Raw genomic sequence first — 22,690 nt, forward strand, 5'->3', positions numbered from 1 at the left:
ATTCTACTATATGGCCATAAAATACTTAACCAGTTCCCTAATGATGGACATTTGATTTGGTTGCAAATTTTCGCACTTCAAACTAACACTGGGGCTTCCCTGGTGGCGCAGTGGTTGAGAGTCCGCCTGCCGATGCAGGGGACACGGGTTCGTGCCCCGGTCCGGGAAGATCCCACATGCCGCGGAGCGGCTGGGCCCGTGAGCCATGGCCGCTGAGCCTGCGCGTCTGGAGCCTGTGCTCCGCAGCGGGAGAGGCCACAACAGTGAGAAGCCCGCGTACCGAAAAACAAACAAACAAAAAAAACTAACACTGTGTTAAACATCTTTTCCTTAACTTAAAATGTTCTGAAAACACTGCCTTTTGTGACTCTACTGGATGCTTTATTTCATTCGGTGAAGCAGCTGGGCAGGCATTTACAACTGGTAGGCAATGGCACATTCTCTGATTCATACATTAGTGTAACTCTCCTAATCTCTACAAAAATTATTATTCAGATGGAGGATTAGCAGACTCCACAGTGTATTTTTTCCCCCACCATGTATTTTAAAGGCGGTTCCCAGGAACCTGCTTTGGAAGACTCCTTGAAATAAAATTTACATGTTGAGATTTTCAGAAAAAAATTTTTTTCACAAAAATTAGAAAAATAAAGGCAGCTCTAGATGCCTGTTCCTAAACTGCAACCCGTGCCTGGAATTTCCACCTCTCCCTCATGTCCAGTCTCGGCTCCTGAAAGCCACTTCTCACACGAGTGAAGCCTTTCCCTACCAACTGCATAAAGTTTTCCTACTTTTATTCCACAACTGCAATTTACACAATTTCCCTTTCAAGAATCACTCCATCCCCCCACCCCCGCACAAAATATAAAGTCCATATTTATTGGGTTTTGTTTGTTTTGTTTTCTATTTCATTAATATCTCCAATTAATTTTATTATTCTACTCTTTTGGGGCAAACTCAGTTCTTTACTAGCTTCTTGAGCTGTATATTTAACTTACCTATTTTCAATTTTTTAAGAAATAAATGCATTCAAGGCTTTGCACCAATCTCAGATTAACTCTTTAGATGCATTCCACAGTTTTGTAGTATTTTTGTCCTTTGGTTCTAAGTACTTCAAATTTTGCATTGTGATTTCTTAACCCACGAGTTCCTCAGAAAAATATATTTTTAGATTCCAAGTGCATCCTTTATCTTTTTATTTTTGATTTCTAACTTAGTTGCACTGTACTACTCACAAGGAATGTGAGCTGCTAGCTAATGATTTTCTGAGAAATCCGAGACACCTCTCATGATCTAGTACATGGTTAAATTTGCAAATAATTCTAATGTGCTTTCAGCACAAATTCTGTTAGCTTTTAAGTCATGTTGGGTCAATCTTTTTTTTTACCTGTCATATTCTAATAAAAATATGTTAAAATCTCCCATTATGGCTGTGGATTTGACCATTTCTCCTTTACATTCTGTCAAATTTTGCTGTTACACATACAATTCATGATTCTTTTTTATGTCCTTGGTGAACTGTTCTTTTTAACTTGTGTAGCGACCTTCTTTACCCCTATTAATATTGATTGTGCCTTGAATTCTATTTTTTTTCTGATGTTAATATTGCTACTCTGGCTTTCCACTGGTTGGGGTTTGCCTGGTATGTGTTTTCCCGTGCCTGTGTTTTCAAACTTTCCAAATCGCTTTGAGTTCCCTCTTTTCTAAGCAGCATACAGCTGGATTTTTAAAAATCCAAACTGCCAGTCTCTGTCTTCTAATCGGTGAGTTCAAGCCATTTAAATTTGTTGTGACGCATTTCCTACCCTCTTTTTTTTTTTTGCGGCACGCGGGCCTCTCACTGTTGTGGCCTCTCCCGTTGCGGAGCACAGGCTCCAGACGCGCAGGCTCAGCGGCCATGGCTCACGGGCCCAGCCGCTCCGCGGCATGTGGGATCTTCCCGGACCGGGGCACGAACCCCTGCCCCCTGCATCGGCAGGCGGACTCCCAACCACGGCGCCACCAGGGAAGCCCCCTACCCTCTTATTTTGTGTTTTCTACCTATCATCCTCATCCTTTGCTTTTTCCCAGCTCCTTTCTTATATTCCCTTGATTAATAAAAAGTTCTCCTTCCTTTGTTGCTTCCTTTTGCTTTAGGTTGTATTCCCATTTTTCATGATTAACCTATCAACACTGTAGATAATGCACACCTATGACATTAGTGCAGTCCTCTCAGAACCCTCCTTGTCCGTCAGCATCACTGTTTTAAGACAGTTAGAACTAAGTTAGCAGAGCTCCAATTCATTTAATACAGCAGTCGGAGAAGTAGATCTGTAGTCACTGCTTTGATAAGGCTAGGGATAGAGTTCTTTCCTTTAACATATAGGACCATCATCACTAGATATACTGAACTTCTCCCTCAGCTTTGGTGCCTTTCAGATTTGTGCACAGAGACAGACCTATCAGAAAATTATTTTTCTTCTAAAAATAACTTCACAGAATTTGTTGCTCTTCTCTTCCTTAGTTTTATCAAAGTTCAACCTCATATACGGAGTTTTATTGTAGGAGTTTTCCACTTTTCAACTGAGGACTTGAAATTTCATCTTAGACATTATTTATAACAAGAAAAGAGTTGGAAATAATCCAGATATTCATAAAGGGAGTAGGTAAGCAAATTATGCATTAACACACTGTAATACTGTAGAATATCTATCAAATGTCTATATAAGATCTACACATATGACAAAAATATAGATTACACTGATCCATGAACGTGGTAAATGAATAAAGCAGAACACAGAACACCACATGTGTAATGCTTCCTACAGTGTGTACATGCAGGAACACATACTGCATGCATCAGTGGGGTATCTGCATTAATTTTAAAGTTTCCCCTTGAAGCTCTTACGTTTTTTCCCTTTTTGTTTCTTTTTCTTCTTTTTTGTCGGGGTTGCTGTGGTCATCGTCTTCTTTTCTTTCTTTCTTTCTTTCTTTCTTTTTTTTAAAGAAAACCTAACAAAGGCCTTAGCTTGTTTCTCATAATTTTTGGGTTAACACAAATCAGATCACTGTGGTAAGTTCATATTTCACTACATAAATGTGTGACTGATTTCATTTCCTGGCAGTGATATGCATTTGGTGGAAAAAAAAAGTCCAACTGATATTCAATTTAAAAGCAAAGTTTTACGCTTCCTGAAATGTGGGGTGCTTTACATGATTTTACTCTTAACCAGACGATGATTCAGAAAAAGGAAGGGGAAATTTCTGCCGAAGAAGTTAGTGCATTCCCTCTTCCCACAAAAATACATTTGCCCTATTTAAATGGTTCTATTTCCTTTGCCAGAGCTTTGCCAAAACCACCAAATTGTGAGAGTAAAAACATAAATTTTATTCTCTGTTCTTTCTGTTACTATATAGTATGTAACCACATTACGTACCACAGATTTTAAAAAATTGTATCAATCTTGAAATTTTAAAAGTTAGATCTATAGGAGGCAGTTTATATCGCTTTTAGTTAAATATGCTTTGAATTAAATGTCCCCTTCTTGGTTTTTTTAGAGACCTTGAACAACTGCTGATGGATATGAAAATGGACAACTTTACTACACCCTCTACAGCTCCTCTGGAAGGCGACTGTGACCTCTACGCCCACCACCGCACAGCCAGGATCCTCATGCCTCTGCATTACAGCATCGTCTTCATAATTGGGCTCGTGGGAAACTTGTTGGCCTTGACTGTCATTATTCAAAACAGGAAAAAAATCAACTCTACCACTCTATATTCAACCAATTTGGTGATTTCAGACATACTTTTCACCACTGCCCTGCCTACACGGATAGCCTACTATGCACTGGGCTTTGACTGGAGAATTGGCGAGGCCTTGTGTAGGATAACTGCTCTCGTGTTTTACATCAACACGTACGCAGGTGTGAACTTCATGACCTGCCTGAGCATTGACCGGTTCTTTGCTGTGGTGCACCCCCTGCGGTACAACAAGATGAAAAGAATTGAACATGCAAAATGCATTTGCATATTTGTCTGGATTCTCGTATTTGCTCAAACACTCCCACTGCTCATAAAACCTATGTCAAAGCAGGAGGCTGGAAGGACTACGTGCATGGAATATCCAAACTTTGAAGAAACCAAATCTCTCCCCTGGATTCTGCTTGGTGCATGTTTCGTAGGATATGTACTTCCGCTCGTAATCATTCTTATCTGCTATTCTCAAATCTGTTGCAAGCTCTTTAAAACTGCCAAACAAAACCCATTAACTGAGAAATCTGGTGTAAACAAAAAGGCTCTCAACACAATTATTTTTATAATTGTTGTGTTTGTTGTCTGTTTCACACCTTATCATGTTGCAATTATTCAACACATGATTAAGAAGCTTCGTTTTCCTGATCTCCTGGAATGTAGCCCAAGATATTCATTCCAGATATCTCTGCACTTTACAGTATGCCTGATGAACTTCAATTGCTGCATGGACCCTTTTATATATTTCTTTGCATGTAAAGGGTATAAGAGAAAGGTCATGAAGATGCTGAAACGTCAAGTCAGTGTATCAATTTCCAGTGCCGTGAAGTCAGCCCCTGAAGAAAACTCACGTGAAATGACGGAAACTCAAATGATGATACATTCCAAGTCTTTAAACGGAAAGTAAAACGGAATTAAATCTTGGATTTATAGCAAAGTAAACTGTATGACAAACTTTGCAGGACTTTTCTTATAAATCAAAATGATTGTTTAACTTCTAATTAGGATTCTTTTAAATTCCTTTCATTGGGCACTATTTCCCACCTCCGACTTGGAAGTAAATTGATATATATGCATTTTTTTACACTCGAGAACAACATTAAGCAAAGTTCTAATTTGTAAATGAAATACTACACCAAAAGGGAGCGTATTTTGATAACTCACAGTGTAGAAAGAAAAGTTTTGCGTTAATGAAAAATTTAATCATTAATATTTCCTGCCAATAATTTGGCAAAAGAAAAAAAGACTGTTAAAATTGTATATTGCCAGTGTAGAAATGTTAATATTGTAACATATTTCTTTTCTTTTTTTTTGATAACGTATTTCTTCAGTGCGTGTTTCTTTCAATCTTAGACTTTATCTCCTCGATAATAAGTTTTTTTGTTTTGTTTTGTTCTGAGTCATAAATTTTTGTTTCAAAAAACTCTTTTGGAATAAACAGCTGGATGCCACAAAATTAGGAGTATGTCCTTCAATGCTCACTGTCAACTCTCAGCAAAAGTTACAGGGAGGATAAAGTTAGCAGTAGACAGATTTTGGACAACAACATTATAATGATGATGGTGACGAATGCAATGAAAGCTCTTCCCAAACAGCCAGCATAGCATTCGAGGGCCACTGCTCAGGAGTACGACAAGGACTTGATGTGGAAGGAGGCACCACTTGCTAAATTCTTCCTGAGAATAAAAAAATATACAAATAGCCTTGGTTTTTGGGGGTCCCTAGGGGATGGTTTCTTATTTATACAGAAGTTGACAGTACCCTGTATCTGTATGTCAGTGGTCTGGGTTACCAGAAAGGGCAGGGAGGATGAGCAGTGGGGTTTAGTTGTCGCTTACCTAAAGAAGATGGGGAGTAAAATGCAAAATCATAAACTTCAGAGTAGCCAGGATTCTTTACAACATTATATATTTGCTCAAATAAATACCTTTTTATGAGTGGCATGACCTCTGCAAGTACAGTCACCCATCTGCCAGCTCAAATTTGCTTTATTGAATACCCAAATTACCCCAATACAGTATCCATGTTAGCAATGACACCAAGTTTGATAATGGAACTAAAGAAATGAAATGCTGTGCCATGAGTCATACTTAAAATTTTTATTAGGCTTTATATCCTGGAAATATTTTCTTTTAAAGTCTTCTCTTACTCATTTTCAACTTTTATCCTGTAAGAAAACTAATCTTAATGGTTGATTCAGCACCATTTACTGAGTGCTTTCTGATTTGTATTTTGTTAATTTCATAGCTAGCTAGCTGACCTTAAAAAGCCACTGTCAAAAATAGGCACTGGTCCTTGTTTCACCTTACGGAGACAGGTGAGACCACAAGGATGTAAGTCAGGAACTTAGGGCCTCTCCTTCACTCCATCTAATAAACTTTTCCAAGTGAAGGAGAAAAAAGGGCAAAACACTAAATTTTATAAAGGGTGGCACTTATGTAGTCATTTGAGTTGGATCCCAAAAGAGAAACCACTGTGAAAGTTGCTAAAGGAAAACCAGAAACAAAGCCTCCTGAATTTCAGATCATCTTTATGGCACCCTAGCTCTATGACTATGTTCCAGCATAGACTGTTGTACGTATAAGCCAACATGCTGTTGTTTCATAGCAGATGAGAGAGTCCTTTCAGTGCTGACGGTCAGTTCTTAAGATCCTCCAAACAAGGCAGTAAATACCTATGTCACTTGACAAAGGAATGACACACGCTTCTTTCTGAGTAGTTTTCTCCCTCCTTCTTCCACTACACCACAAGTCTGTGCAAATGATTTTATCCAATCATCAGTAGCCATACTGCCAAAAAGGTAAACTTTAAACCTACTTCCAATTAATCTTTTTTAAAAAAAAGGTCTGTACTCTAGTCAACTCAGCTATTCGCTCTCCTTCAAAAGGACCTTACTTCCTATTTCATTCATGCAGCCACTGTTCACACAAGGCCTTGGGGCACGCTCCCAGTGTCTTGTAGTATTAGTTGGCTTTAGGTTTATCTCCCATGCATTTCCCTCAGGAGTAGGTAAACTTGGAGAACAGGGACAATGCTGTATAATTTTGTGTTCTGTTACAGAAATAAGGAGGTGGCCTTATATATAATACATTATTTGAAAATCACAACCTATAAATATTTTCTCCATCAGTCAGGTGATATGTTATTAACAATTCTAAATAATAACAGGTAGCTAGGAAAAATCATCTAGAAAAGCTGATAGTTATATGGCAGCTAACCATATTTACCTCTTCCATAATTTTATTTTTATTTCTAAAAGGATCATTTGATTAATTTTAAAAAACCTCTCAAAGCTACTTAATTTGAGTCAGTATAAACATGTAGACCCTTCAGTGATAGTACAGAATAGATAGTATAGAATAGTAAAGGTTAGATTTTAGAAATGACATCATGTATATATGAAGGGTGCAATAATTCACAAAAATAGTCCATGCATTATGTAATGTCTTCCTTTTCACAATCCTGTGAAACAGGATGAGCAGATTGTATCACCCACACTTTATAAAGAAACCTAAATTCAGAAAAGGCACCTGGTAAGCTAGAGGCAGCATCAGGAATGTAACCCTAACTTCATATCCCAGCCATAAAAGAGACAGAACTGAATCACACAGACCCTGAAAAAAGTATTACAAGGCTTGTTTCGTTATAGGCCAGCAGGTTAGCTAACCCTTATGTAGGACAAATAACCAAGAGCAGGTAGATTACAAACTCAGGCTATGAGTTCCCTGAGGATGAGAATGTTGTAGGTTATATACACAGCACGTGGTACAGAGCCTCACTCACAGAAGGCTCTCAGATATCCATCTAATTGAATAGCACCTGTTTTGTACTATTACTAACAAAATACTAAAGCCCTACTGAAATATCTGTGTTCTTAATTTTTCAATGAAATGAAAAGAAACACTCTAAATGCTTAATTACATATGCTAGAGAATATGTAATTGTGTAATTGAATGCTTAATTACATATGCTAGAGAATATGTAATTGTGTAATTGAAGACAAAGACGCTCTAAGACCCTGCAATATAAACTAGACATATTAAAGAATAGAACTAATTTCCCAAGAAGCCAATTTAAATCTAGATACAGAAATATGTTCTGCTTGAAAACAATTTTATATTTCAAGAGGCGAGGGCAGAGACTCCTACCGATTAGTAAAAAGTACCAGGCAATTTTAAAACAGGAAGCACTGACCTTAAATTAGCCTTTAAAATGGTCTATTTCGGTCACTCTTAGCCCACTGTAATTTGTTATTCTTTGCAAAGCTAAAAACATTTGCTCATTGACTATTCAGGTAAGAGTGAAAAAATGAAGAGCGGATCTGGTGACAACACAGCCCACTCTTTTGAATCCAGGGAAGACTAAACGCACTCATGAGAACCGATGTCACTGGAAGTTTGTTTTACGTTAAACTCTGAAGAACTGGTCACTTAAAAAATAATCCTCAAATTTCTACTCAACTAAAAGCTCAATTAGCTGAGAAGGAATGACTACTGACTGTTTACTATGTGCCACTTTTTCGAGCACCTGACAGGCATTATCTCATTTAATCCTCATTACTTTAAGAGGTAGGTAAAACTTTTTCTCCATTTTGCTGATGAGGAAAGTGGAGTGCCAGGCCATGGAGACGTAGAGCTGGGGACTCAATCCAGTGCACTACAGGCACTGGCCCCAGTGCCTGCAGCCTGACCTGGAGCACGAGGATGTCACCTCCTACAGAAACATGTTCATTAAGAGATGGCTCCATTCCTCCGCTTCCTGTGGCTTCCCAGGCCTCAGACACTTCCCATCACCACATAGGACTTTCCGCTTATCGTCCTTCTCCGCAGGGGCCCCCTAATTTCTTTGCAAACTCAAGCTCCATTCTCTCAGTCACCCACACCTGATCATCCTCTCTCATCCACGGTATTTGACCAGTGAACCCTGCTTGGGTTTTCTCCTCTTGCACTCACTCTTGCCCGTCTTTTCTCTGTCCCAAATCATCATCCTAGTCCGGATGCTGGCATCACACACCTAAATTACTACAACTTCTTTCCCACTGGTCCCCTCAATTGGAGTCAGAAACTTTAGCCTTCCTTTCAGGTGCTATAGTGGAAGCCAGCAGATTAATAATAACAGCAATACTAAATAATTCCTAACAATTACATAGTATAATGCTCTAAGCACTCTATATATAATCAAGCCTCACAATAATTCTGTGAGGCTTGTCCCATTATTATCCTTGTTTTACAGATGAGGAAATTATGCTCCAGAGAAGTTCAGTAAATTGCCCAGATCCACACAGCTAGTAAGTGGAGAGACAGGCTCTAGACTCTGGCAGTCCGGCTCCAGGGTCTGTCACTCTTAATCACTACATTGTCTCTCTTAAGCAAGTAGAATTATATGCCCAGGTCCTCAGAGAGCCTTGGAAGAGACACTTACTGCTCGAATATCCTCAACTTCCCTCTGGGGGTGCACATGACTACCTCTGGCCAATGGGTTGGGGACAAAAATGGTATCGGTCGCTCACTTCCAGGCTGGAGCTCTGGAGAGCAGTGAGGGATCTTCCATACTGTTCTTCTCTCCTGCCACAGCGACCAGCGAGGTTCTAAATGGTGTGACCTTTTGTCAGCCTGGGTCCCTGAATGAGTAAATGGAGAACTCCCCACCCCTGTACCCTATCCACCTGTGTTGGCCAAGTAGCGCAAATAAGAAATGCATTTATGTATTCAGCCACTGAGATTTCAGGGTTAACTGTGGCCACAACACAGGCTGGCCTCTGATCAACACAGTGTTTAACCTACTTAGAATGCAACTGACCAATACAATGAGCGTAAGAAAAGAAAAATGCACACACGGTGCAGTTCTCCTGGCAAACAAACATAATCTTCCTTAATCGCAGTTTCATCGTGTCATTTCACGCTCTAGGACTGAGAGTATTTCCCCACGGTCTAGCACATGAAGTCCACATTCTTCTCCCACACTTTCAAGCCTCTGCAACCTCATTTCCCTCCACTGCCCAACATGTACCTTTCAAGATAGTATAGTTGGTCTGTGCTGTGAATATAACAAATATTTGGTTCTCCTGGTTGGATTATTCTGCTTCTGCCATTTATTCTTTACACTCATAGTCTAATCATACCTCCTCCTTTAATTCTCCTTTGACTACTCAAAGCCACGCATCTTCCCTTTCCTCAACTTACTTGGCTTTTATACAGTCTATGCCACATAGTTTTAACTTTAAACAAACATTATCTTGAAAACAAAGGGAGAGGAAAAATACACTGGCCTGGAAACCTGGTTCTGGTTTGACTGCATGTCAGCTACATCACCTCTGTCCAGACTTCCAGCCTTTCTAGATTTCTGTTATCTTATCAACAAAATAACGGCAGTACAGAATATGTATGCTCTCTGCTAACCGTCAAACAGCCTATGATCTGTTATTTCCCGTGCATCACTCTTATGTCCCTCAGCTGAAACATAAACTCCATCAGGGCAGAGACCCTGACTTTTACTTCTTCCTATTCTGGGTAGCTCCGAGCACAGCACCTTGCATAGAGATAATGCTCAAAAAAATATATGTTGACTACAGGTCATCAAATGTTAGCTGAGGACACTTTATGATTAGTACTATTCAAGTATGTGGATGAGAGGTTTTATTTTTGTGTGTTGTAGTTTGTTAGGCAGCAACAGATAACTAATACATGCTCAGTTCTGAAATACTAACCCTGGAAAATGCATGAAATCAGAAACTGGAATGACATTTAAATTAGCGAAGATTTCTTTCTCAAAAAGAAAGTTTTCTGTTGAAAGTATAAGAGGAGTGCCACTAGCTTTCCTTCTTCCTCCACATACAAGGAAGCTACCGAGGACTACTCTCATTTGTTTAATTTATCCCAGATAATGCACATCCAGACTCTTCAAACGTGGAGAAATCTCTGCAGCACTGTAATTGTTAGAAGGAAGAAACTGTATAAGAGGGTCTGTACATGGGAAAATACCTGCTATGATGTTTCAATAGTTTATCTTCCCCACAAATTGTAAAGACCTGCTTTCTCTATTTGCACACTTACTACGTTGCTTCTTGTTGTTCACAGTGATCTTCAGCTGTCTTGCCTACTTGAGTGAACTGCAAGTCACTCCTGGGCAGGAACCACACCACCTTCCGTCTCACGTGGTACCTACCGCAATGGATCTGAACCAAGAACTCAAGTAACTTTTGATGGGCTTTTAACAGTTTTCTCAGAGTGTGAGAACATTTATTTCTCTTCCCATATCTTGTAAGAATGATTTTTCCCATGCAGGTTGAGAAGAAAAAAAGTGTGTCAGAATGAAACTACACTAAGGCTGCAAAAGGTTTTAATCCTACTCTAAAAAAAGTAACATTTTGATGTGTTCTTACGGCTTCAGTTCCACAATTTTCCCCTTAAGTCCTACAGTGAAACATCTGCTTTTTTTTTTTTTTAATACGTAGTGAAAATATATGGGGTTACTGCCTGTGTTAGGGTTTAAAAAAAATCAATGCAAACAATATTATTGGTCTATCATATATTATAATTCAATGCAGTCCCTGTTGTGAGTCCCAACACAAGGTAAGGGCTCTACCTGAGACGGGGCCTATGATGGTGCCTGAACCCATGCACTCAGGTCCCCAGAGACCCAGGGAGGGGAGACCCTGGGAGGAGGGAGAGACCCCAGGGGGAGAGAGCCACAGAGAGGCCGGTCAACTGAAGGCAGGGGCAGGGCTGAGAGATACTGTAGGTCTTGGCCATGAAGAATTTAGAAAGCAAATAGTAAAATGGAAAAGAGAAAGAAAAAAAAGTGTACCATTAGGGATCCAATTGTCAAATTATTTGAAGTTTGTGTGTTTGACAAAATGCTGATAAGGTGATGGGTGTGTGGTAGTCATTCTATTATTCTCTCTGCATTCACGTATGTTTGAAATTTTCTGTAATAAATTTTAAAAAATGGTAAGTGCAGTCCCCAACACATTTCCCATACTGCTGTTACATCAGGGGTGGAAGCAGAAATTCAGGAATGGATTCACAGGGGACTGAGAGGGAGAGGCAGGTGGAGGTCACACGGCTGCTGGTCTCCATCTCTCACCAGTCAGCCGCACATCCCAAGTCATATGGGAAGACAGGAATGGGATACACGGGGCCACATTCATATCCCAGGAGCACAGGGGAGGGTAGTGTCAACAGACCTACAAGAAGTCCTAGTAAGAGATGGCTTTTGGTGAGAAAGTCACCAGCAAAGAACAGGTTATACCAGAAATCTGCATGAAAAGATTGTCAGGGTTTCATAAACACACACACACACATGGGCACAGAGCTGCTTCCTTTCCCTTAAACCACATCCCAGTTCAAATCTGAATGTTTCAGATTCAGGTACGTTGCTTTATACATATACATTTGAAGTCAAAGATAAAAGTTAACGTTCTTTTGATTACCAGTTCTGTCAGTCAAGTTTCACTTACAGATAATAGAAAGCTCTCCAGCTGTTTGGGGCAGGAAAAGATTTAGTATACAGACCTAGGTGTTTGTGAAATTTCTGAAAGGGCCAGAAGGGCAGATCCAGACTTCGCGTCCAGGAACAGGCTCCTGGAACAACACGTAAGGACTGGTCTACCATGAAGACTGCTTCCTCTGCCACATTCAGGATGCTGGGAATCAGGAAGTCATTACGTCATTTCAGCAGAGTCTAGAGATCAGGAAGTTGTCTGAACACTGTAACCTGCAGGGCCCTGTTGAGTCTGTAGAAATGGACCAGCAAAATGGGCATCTCATATGCTACTGCCTCGGCTCACACTGAACTCAAGCACCATACAAGAACCTAAATCACAGGCAGCACTCCGGATGCGAGGGACTTTAAGAAAGACAGCATCCAGCTTTCCAACCTCTGCTTTATGTGGATATACACTGAGGACCCTGGAAAAGACAATGAGCAAGCTAATCCAGGCATATTCACTATACCATAAAAAAATATTAAAGTATTCTACCAAAAGGGAGCAAGGAGTGTCTAATTAAAAAGAGAGAGAGAGGGCTTCCCTGGTGGCGCAGTGGTTGAGAGTCCGCCTGCCAATGCAGGGGACACGGGTTCGTGCCCCGGTCTGGGAAGATCTCACATGCCGCAGAGCGGCTGGGCCCGTGAGCCATGGCCGCTGAGCCTGCGCGTCCGGAGCCTGTGCTCCACAATGGGAGAGGCCACAGCAGTGAGAGGCCCGTGTACCGCCAAAAAAAAAAAAAAAAAAAAAAAAAAAGAGAGACAGAGAAACTTAAGAGATATCACAACCAAATGCAATACCAAATGTAAAGGGCTTTTTCAAAGAGAAAAAATGAATAGAAGAGAAATTTGAATATAGTTTTGGTAGTATATAATATTAAGGAATTCTAAATAATTTTGTTAGGTTAAAGTAATATGTTTATATAAGCAAACGTTGTTACTTTTTAGACCTTACTTAAATATGGAATATTACGATGTCTAGAAATTGCTGCAAAATGCTTAAAAGTATTTAGTTTTTCGGGGAATAGAATAAGAATAAGGAAGGGGAGCAAAAATGTGAAGGATGAATTCTGGGTAATAGGGGCTCCTTTTATTATTCTCTCTGCGTTCTCATAATAAAAATCTTTAACAGGTTATACCAAAAAAAAACAAGGGAAGTACAAATTATTTTCATCGAATGCTTCCTTCAAAATCTTTAATTTTACCACATGACTAAAATAAGTACCATCTTCTATAAAGTAACTAACATACTCTTCAGAATGTCAAGAACACAAAAGACAAAGACAGGATGAGGACTGTTCCAGATTAAAGAGTAAAGGGACATAACAACTAAACATAGGATGTAATTCTGAGATGTCCCGTGGACCAGATTTTTTTTTTTCTTTTTTGCTACAAAACTGGCTAATTGTCAATTTTATGGTAATACATACTGATGTATTCAGGGGTAAAGGGGCATTACATCTCCAACTTGCTCTCAAATGATTCAGAAAGAATACCATGGGTACATAGAGAGAAAATGATAAAGCAAACGTAAAAAACATTAATAACTAGGGCATCTGGGTTTAGGGTCCTATTCCTGTAACTGTCCTATAAGGCCTGAATTATTTCAGAATTTTTTAAAAAAGTATAAAACACAGTGGCAGCACTCGGAAGCTCTGAAGAGAAACAGCACAGATTTTTTTCTGTCTATTAAATTAAACTGAATATTAAGAGCTAAATAACTGGAGTACTTCATAGTGCTTTTTCAGATACCATTCCATGGGGGATTATTTTTGTACTTCTCATTTTAGCAGCAAAATTTGAATGTAATCATAAACATTGTCTTTAGAGACTAACATTTACTTTTATAAACATTTGTAACACTGTAGTTGAAAATCCAAATAGGAAGCCTCAGTTTGATGAGTCTATACACTCAGATTACTTTCTAATAGAATGAACAGGTGACCATTAACTTGATTTTTTTTTACCTAAAAAAAAAGAAAGCGGCATTGAGGCTGTGTTGCACAGAGGGGCATGTCTGTGCTAAAAGTTAGACAGGCATGAATTTCAATCTAGGCTTTGCCACTTAAATAGCTGTGACCCTGATGATTCGATGAATTCTCAGAACCTCCACTTTCTCACAAAGGATACAACCATATCAATATCTACTCTTGCAAGACTGCTGTGGATGTTCATTTAAATCAGGAACATATGTAAAATAGGGCTCTATGGTACAAAATAGTCGTTCAATATTTATTTGTCAAGATAACTAAAGAAAAAGAATAAGTTTTGCTGCCAAAAAAACTCCTCCCAATAGAATGTATAATATTAACATTTCAACACCACTGTATTTTTTCTCCATGTTGTTGCTGATACTAAAGAACATATCCTCTGTCTAGTAACTTATTTATACAAAAAATGTTTATTAAGGGCCTACTATGAGCTAGGTACTGTTCTAGGTACCAGGATGTGAGAGCTGAAAACAATAAAGACCAAGGTGCCTTCATGAATCCTATGTTCTATAAGCCAACATTAAACATTAAATAGGCAAACAACATCAGCTTATGGGAGGGGATAAATTTAAGTATTAATTATGGTTTTATTGCATCCAAGACTGGATCTTTGCCCTCCCAAATAGTCTCTGAACTACTTTAATAATAAACCTCCTTTCTGCTAAAGAAGCCAGAGTCGGTTCTATTACTTCAACTAATAGGCATGCCTGTGTCTTGTAACTGAGAAAGTCTCTTTTCCTTTGACCTCAGATAAAAGAAGCAAATTAGATACTTCAGAACCCAACATATACCATATACAAAAAACGTCAACCCTAAGATAGGTATGAGATTATTTTTGTGTGTTGTATATTTTGCTATGGTTACCAAGGCGCGGTTAGCATTTTGAATTTTTTTTCTTAGAATAATACAATGATCTGAATCTAAAATCTTTCATAAGGTGCAACTTTCCAACCAATGATAAAAAAAAACAGGAAGTGAATCTTGAATAGAACCAGACTTTGAGTTCCCTTCAGTATTATCTACACTGCTGTCATCTAGCCTGATTAACAACATTAAACTTTTCACCATCCTATCCTAATTTAAAGTTATTAACATTTTCACTTCTGTTTGAATAAAACATATTTCCTACCAAACTGGAAAATTTGACATATACTCAAATATTTTAAGTCCTAAGAGGAAGACAGCTAAAATACAGGAATTGAGTAGCAAAGCAACTTACAAAAGCAGAAATGAAAACAGATGTTAAACTTCTTTGAAACAAATTTTTACTAACAGCCTCAACCAAAGCTATTTCAGTCAAGTAACTAGAAATATTCTACCTAGTCAAAAGATCTCAAGCTTCATAGGTCATCGGCTCCTCAAGGGTGTACGCCAACGCTTTTCAAGGTTCTGTTTACCACCCAGCACCATGCATAGTGTGGGATTTCAAAACAGGTGATAAGCTCTGTAAAAGCTTAGTTTAGGTCAGTGGCCCTCCATCAGGGGTAATCTTGCGCCCCAAATGTCATCTGGCACTATCTGGAGACGTTTTTAGCTGTTATGACTAGGCTGGGGTGCTACAGGCATCTGAGGCAGAGGCCAGAGGTGTTACTCAACATCCCACAATGCAAAGGACAGTCCCCCACGGCAAAGAACTGTGCGGCCAAAAGCGCCAGCTGAGGCTGAGAAAACCCTGGTTTAGGGTAACTGTATCACTGCCCCTCACATTCAAATATAAAATCACTGATCGTGTGGCTTCACATACTTTCTGATGACAGCTTACAAAGTCTTTCAAACAAGATACAGTACATTAAATCCGTTCCCTGGAAAGATGCTCTGGCCACTGCAACTGTCAATGAAATCCCTGCAGTGTAAAAAACCTGAGTCTCCTTTCACAATCAACCAGCAATCTCCAAGGGCAAGGAACTCGCTATTTATGCCACTTAATTTGATTCGGAAGACACTGGGCTTCAAACATTACTAATACCTTGATCATTTCTAATCATTCCTAGACAATGTCAAATGCACAAGTGAAGTAACAGAAGCCACTTCCTTTCCTTATGCATCTTCTAATATCATCATGATTTTTCTTTCGCCACTTTACAGAAAATGGTGCTCAAGGTTTCTGAGCCTGCTTCCTCAGAGGAGACGACAGTTCCCATTGTACAGAGGGTTACAGTGACATCAGTGTGTGGGCAGAGTGCCTGGACAGGCATGGTGTGTGCTGATTCTTGATGCATGACATCAGACACACAGCATTAGACACCCGGAAACTAGACTGATGGGAAGTTTGAGAACTTTTTGGTTAAGAAAAGAGCTATTCTGAGAATATAAGAATGGATGGATTATATGTTTTCCTTTAGGTAAGATCCTGGGAATGATTTTATAAATCTACAACATTTCAATCCTTTAAACATATCATTGAACTCAAATTTGAAATTCATTTTTTACATTTTTCTTGTAACAGCTTTGAGGTGACTTACAAAAAAAAAAGAAGAAGAAGGAAGAGAAAAGAAAAGAAAGGAAAGGGCATTAGGGACTTCCCTGGTGGTCCAGTGGGTAAGACTCCATGTTCCCAATGCAGGGGGCCCAGGTTTTATCCCTGGTTGGGGAACTAGATCCTGCATGCTGCCACTAAGAAGCCTGCGTGCTGCAAGGAAGATCCCGCGTGCCGCAACTAAGTCCCAGCACAGCGAAAGTAAATAAATCAAATATAATTTTTTAAAAAAAGAAGAAAGGAAAGGGCATTAGTACAAAAGAAAAATTGAAGTAACTAGCATGTGGCAGATCAAAATTTCCGCCGCAGCCAAGTCTCTCTGGTGTTCAAGAACCCTCTTTTCACTGCTCCATGCTGTCTCCCAGATGCTCCACGCTGAGGGAGCTTTAATAAAAGAAAGTAAGATTTTGTTCCTAAAAGCACTAAGTTGAGAGAGGGGCCAATTAGGTAAACAGTTACAAAACCGAGTAATAAATATTGTACATAACTTGTAAGCATAAAGTCATCTGTGAGCACAGAGGAAGGCGTGATCACTTCTGGCTGGGGTAGGGTTTCATAGAGTAGAGATGTCCAAGGTGAGCCTTGAAGGTCAAGCAGAATTTTGCCAGCCAAAGGGGACAAATGATGTTGTGCTCAGAACTGTCTGATGTATTAATAAATTGATTCAGAGATGTGAAATGACAAGGGGTGACAGATGGTGGTAAATAATGTGATGAGGCTGGTGTGAGGAGCACAGGTGGGGAACGAGAGTAAACGAGGCTGGAAAGGTTGGTGGGAACTCAACCCCAAGGTGTCTCACTAACAAGTTAAACTTTACAAAACAGCAGTAGGAAGTCACAGCTTTAAGAAGGTGTAAAGGAGTAAGATAAGATCTTTTTGGAGATAAAATTACGGAGGTGGGGGGACGACAGTGCAGATGATAGCTTTGAGTTGGTGACAGGAAGAACAGCTGGGGGGCTACTGCGATAGTCCAAACAAAAGGAGATGAACTGGAATCCACAGACCGATGGCTTTCCATTCATTTATTTGCTCTATCTGCCTACCCGCCATCCGTTCACCCATCCATCCACCCACCCATCCAACACAGCGCCGACTCTGTGGGAGCCACTATGCTGAGGCACGACCAGTAGGTAAGACTGGCACGGTCTCCCGCTTGCACAGAGCTTACATGCTAACGTAGGAGACAGATATTAAATGGTCTATTACACAATTATTTAATCTCTGCGGTGACAAGTGTTACGAGAAATGTTCTAAGAAAGCGCATCACAGGAGACTGTGACCTAACTGCAGGGTGGGGATGGTCAGAGAAAGCTTCTTTGAGAAGTGTCCTTTAAGCCCTTCCTGAAGCCCTGGAGTCCGGGCTATTTATTATCTCACACCTCTCATTCTAAATAAAAATTTGAGAAACTTCTCTTTCATTCGTCAACTTCGCTTTTGTGCAGTCACATTAAAGTACTTACTTCCTCAAATCCCTGGTGGGTCTAACCAAACCGGTAGGTACTGCTGGGAGGGGAGAGGAGGACCGAGGCTAAACGGAGCAGGGTGGGCAGAAGCTACAAGATACGAGAAGGGGAAAGAGGAGAAAGTGGGGACTGTGGGAAAAGGGGTTGGGGGCGGTAACAGGGCTCAAGCTCCAAAGGCTTTGGCTACACAACAGCAGACTTTATAAAGAGGGACTCATTAAGGAAAGAATGTCTAAATCTTTGCTGTGACCAACACTCAGAAACATAATCCTCTGCAGACTGATAAACATGATCAACTAGCAGCCTGTCAACTTCCACTGCTTTATCTTGATTGCGAGGCATTCTATTTTTAGAGTGGAGTAATCTAGGTCAAAATTCCAACTGACTTCTCTGTCAAGATTGGCAGATTTCTTAGTCTCTCTGAGAATCAGTTTTCTTACCAATAAAATGAGATAATCATACCAATTTCACAAAGTACTTTCTAAAATGGGAATCAAAGGAGATAAGATATTTAAAATATCTATTGGTTCAACTCATCTAATCTATTAATCTAAACACATTAATGTGATCACTTCAAATCCGGAGGCCCTGGCAGCTCTATCTTTGAGAAATATCACTTTACTTCTAAAGTTAAGGCACTGGACATTATTCAAGCTGTGATGATTATTTACGTGTTGAATATTTAGCCCAAGTTCAAACCAGAGGGACAAGTAATTTACAAGGCTAACTGCCACTTATTGTTAACTCTGCCCACAATACCCACTTCCCTTAAAATATCCCAACGGTTGATGTTCAAGATGCCCACAGATGATTATAGGTGTGCTGCTACTCTCCAATTGGCCCTCAGCTGGAGAGAACCCAATCCCTTAGCACTTTTTTTTTTTTTTCAGTACGCAGGCCTCTCACTGTTGTGGCCTCTCCCGTTGCGGAGCACAGGCTCCGGCGCAGGCTCAGCGGCCATGGCTCACGGGCCCAGCTGCTCCGCGGCATGTGGGATCTTCCTGGACCGGGGCACGAACCCGTGTCCCCTGCATCGGCAGGCGGACTCTCAACCACTGGGCCACCAGGGAAGCCCCGCTTAGCGCTTCTGAGATTAAAAGTTAACACTACCTCTTGGTGGGGTCCAAATGAAAGCCTCATTTAGAGCAACAAAATTAAGAAAGAATTACATTAAATATCTATGACTGAGTTTTAAAAATAGGTCTAAATAACCAAGTCCGTCCACCAAATAAATATGGTAGCACCGTAATATTTGTTTCTTAGCCTCCTGAATTGGCTGTGCCCAGTCCTAAAAAGTTTTATCCTTTGCAATGTCATGAGGCAGAATTAGACCTATGTCAAACATATAATCTGATCATCAAGGACATCAGGAAAGGTCCCTCTATGATAAGACTAACAGGAAATTTATCCTGCTGGAAACTGGGTATTTGCAAAAATGCGAAGAACACTAAATTCCTGTGGACAGATCCTGACACTGAGCAGGCCCCTCCAGCAGATTACAGTGACCCGTGTGGAGATGCCTAAAACACAATTTGCAAAGAAATAGCGAACGAGCCTTGAAAAGATGCTCACAGCTGCTGGGATTGGGTGAGAAGTGTAGAGTAGTAACTAACTCGGCAAACCTGAGAAAACTAAATACTAAAGCAGCCACGGTGAAACCTGAGATGCAAACTGATTAACACCCGAGCTTCCCAAGGGCTGCGGGATCAGTGGCACCGAGTTTTCCCAGAGCTGCAAAGAGGCAGTCAGGGCACGGATCCCCTCCCAGCACCCTGTCCACCTGCTGACTGCCCCTCTCCATCCCGGCAGACAACTCGGGGTGGGGTTATTATCTGGAAATGGTAACAAGGAGGGTCTTGCGACTAGGGGACTCCCATGCACGGTTGAGAATACAAATACAATACTGGAAATCAAAGTTTATGTATGACATGTGGAGACTCCCAGACCTACAGCCTACAGGTAGTAGGCTGAAGAGCATGCCCTGAGGAACAGTTCATGAGGGAAAAAAAGGCATATATTTATAGACCCTGATATTGCGAGTTCACAGTGGAACATCCCAACGAGGGGACCCTACCGTGTAGTCCATGAGGGTCATTCAGCCCCTCACACACTATCCATTTTTTCAATCAGCTTTTTAAGAAACTGGCTCTTAAATATAGACAGATAGCCAAAGGCTCAGAGATATTTAAGGAAAGCCCCTAACATCAAAAGCAGAAAACAAGGAGGAAAAAAGGAACTCAGAAGAAACAAACTGTGCAGGGAAATGAAAACCCTGAGGCGGGGGAGGATTATCCTTAATATCATGAAAGATACAAGAAAAAAGACTACATCTATGAAACAAAAACAGGATGCCAGCAAAAATGAATATTGAAAAAGTAAAAAAGAACTAATGGAAATTAAAACTAGAATAGCAAAAATATTTAAAGGGTACTCAATAGATGAAAAGGTACTTAATGTCATTAGTCATAAAGGAAACACAAACTAAAACCACAATAATATATCACTACACATCCACATCCAGTGAAAAGGACTGCTAACTCTCTTGGTACACCTGTGCTGGGGGAATCAGCTGTCAGGTCACGTAGACACTCGGGCAGCTTCATGGTGAGGAACTGAGGCTTCCTGCCAACAGCCATGTGAGTGCACTACCTTGGAAGAGGGTCTTCCAGTCGAGTCAGGCCTCCAAACCACCATGGTCCCTGCTGACATTCTGACTCCAACCACATGACAGACTCAGGGCCAGGGTCACCCGGCTAAGCTGCTCCCAAACTCCTGACCCACAGGGAAACTGGCAGCATCTGCCAAAGCTAAACATATGTACCCCTTACAATTCAGCTTTCAACTCCTAGGTGTACACCCAACAGAAATGTATACATACACACAACAAAAGACATGTTCAAGGGTGTTCACAGCAACAGTGTCTATAATCATCCCAAATCAGAAACAATACCAATGTCCATCAACAATAGGATGAATAAATAGCAGTAATTCATACAACAAAACACACTATACAAGGATAAATAAAGCATGAACTACTGCAAAGTACAGCAACATCAACATGATATTGAGAGAAAGACACTAGGTATAGCAGTCCACATTTCCACTTATATAGAGGTCAAAGCCAGACAAAATTAGACCAGGGCTAAAAGTCAGGATAGACCTTGGGGAGGAAGTAGTGACTGGGAGGCAGCACAAGTGCATCTTTTAGGAGGCAGGTGATGTTCTATTTTTCCATCTGTATAGTGTTTAGAAGGGTGTCACTTTGTAAAAATTCAGTAGGCTCCAAACTTAGGATACGTACACTTTTCATGTACATGCTGTAGTTCAATAAAAGTTTATTTTAAAATGATAATTAAAATTAGAAGACAGAGCCCAAGACATCTCCTAGCAAGGAGAACAAAAAGACAAAAAGAAAAAGGAGAGAAGAAAAAAAAAAAGATTAAAACTAGACTTGTCCAAGAGGCTGAACACCCAGATAGTACGATTTTTCAGAAAGAGAGAACCAAGAAAATAGAAGGGAAATAATCAAAATAATTCAGGAAAAATTCAAAAAGAGAATGTCTGACTTCCCTGATTGACAGGGTCCACCAGGTGTAGAACCAAAAGAGATGAAAGCACCTCATCACAAACTGTCACAAAGTATTAATAAGCAGATCTCCACTCAATCTGTCAACAGCAACACTGCAAGGTTGGTACTGGTGACAAGAGGTAGAATTCCCTTGCCTACTTCTTTCTTTACATCCTCCCTTCCCCACTCAGACAAATTACCATATAAAAAACCTGCTTCTTCTCAATATTGTTTATTTCTAAGAGTTTGAAGGTGAATCCCCACCTAGCCTGCATGCCTGATGGGATGTCAGCAAACAGGAATGGGTAACAAATGGGCTCTGTGGTGACTGGGTTTTCTATCCTGGGGGGGCTCACTGCCCCAGGGATCTGCTCTGACATTGCCAAAATGTTTAATACGCCTCAGGGGAGCACAAGTTCAGAGGCCAAACTAACTAGGCATCCTTAGAATACAATCACAACGAAAGAGAAAGAACAAACCAAACAATATTACTAATGAAAGCAGAATTTTTATAATAGATGAACCCCAAGTTATAATATGTATTAATATCTATACTAATATAAGAGAAAATATTAAAAATATGAAATCAGACTACATGGAAACATTAAATATGAAAAACTTAACAGATGGGACAAATACAGGTGAAGAACAAATTACCAAGCTAGAAAAATAAACTAAGGGATCCTACCAGAAGTCAGAATAAGAGGCTGAACAGGGAGAAGACATGGAGGTAACACGTTTAAAAAAACCATAAGTCATTTAAAGAAGGCACACATATTTCAACTAAAGGTCTCTTAGCCATACAATTGAGATAAAAATAACCTACACGTAGACACCTTATGGTGATATTTAAGAAAGACAAGGGGAAATTCTAAAAACTTCCAAAGGCAAAGAATAAACAACTGACAAAGCAATAAGATCAACCTCAAATTTCTCAAAAGACACAGGGGATTCAATATGATAGTACAGTGATACTATT

General features: G+C 40.1%; 2 protein-coding genes across 2 annotated transcripts in view; one reads left to right on the forward strand and one right to left on the reverse strand.

The window, feature by feature from the left end:
* UBAC2 (UBA domain containing 2) overlaps positions 1-22,690 on the reverse strand; it is a gene marked incomplete at its 3' end in the record, with an annotated part of 163,200 nt that overhangs the window by 78,109 nt on the left and 62,401 nt on the right. The window lies entirely within an intron of this gene.
* On the forward strand, positions 3,554-4,636 carry LOC307064996 (G-protein coupled receptor 183; the record flags this gene model as incomplete). Its single annotated transcript, XM_079721719.1, has 1 exon — positions 3,554-4,636. The coding sequence occupies one exon, from the start codon at positions 3,554-3,556 to the stop codon at positions 4,634-4,636; it is 1,083 nt and encodes a 360-aa protein (XP_079577845.1).

This window comes from Hyperoodon ampullatus (genome assembly GCF_949752795.1).
Source record: "Hyperoodon ampullatus genome assembly, chromosome: 16".
Lineage (NCBI taxonomy): Eukaryota > Metazoa > Chordata > Mammalia > Artiodactyla > Ziphiidae > Hyperoodon > Hyperoodon ampullatus.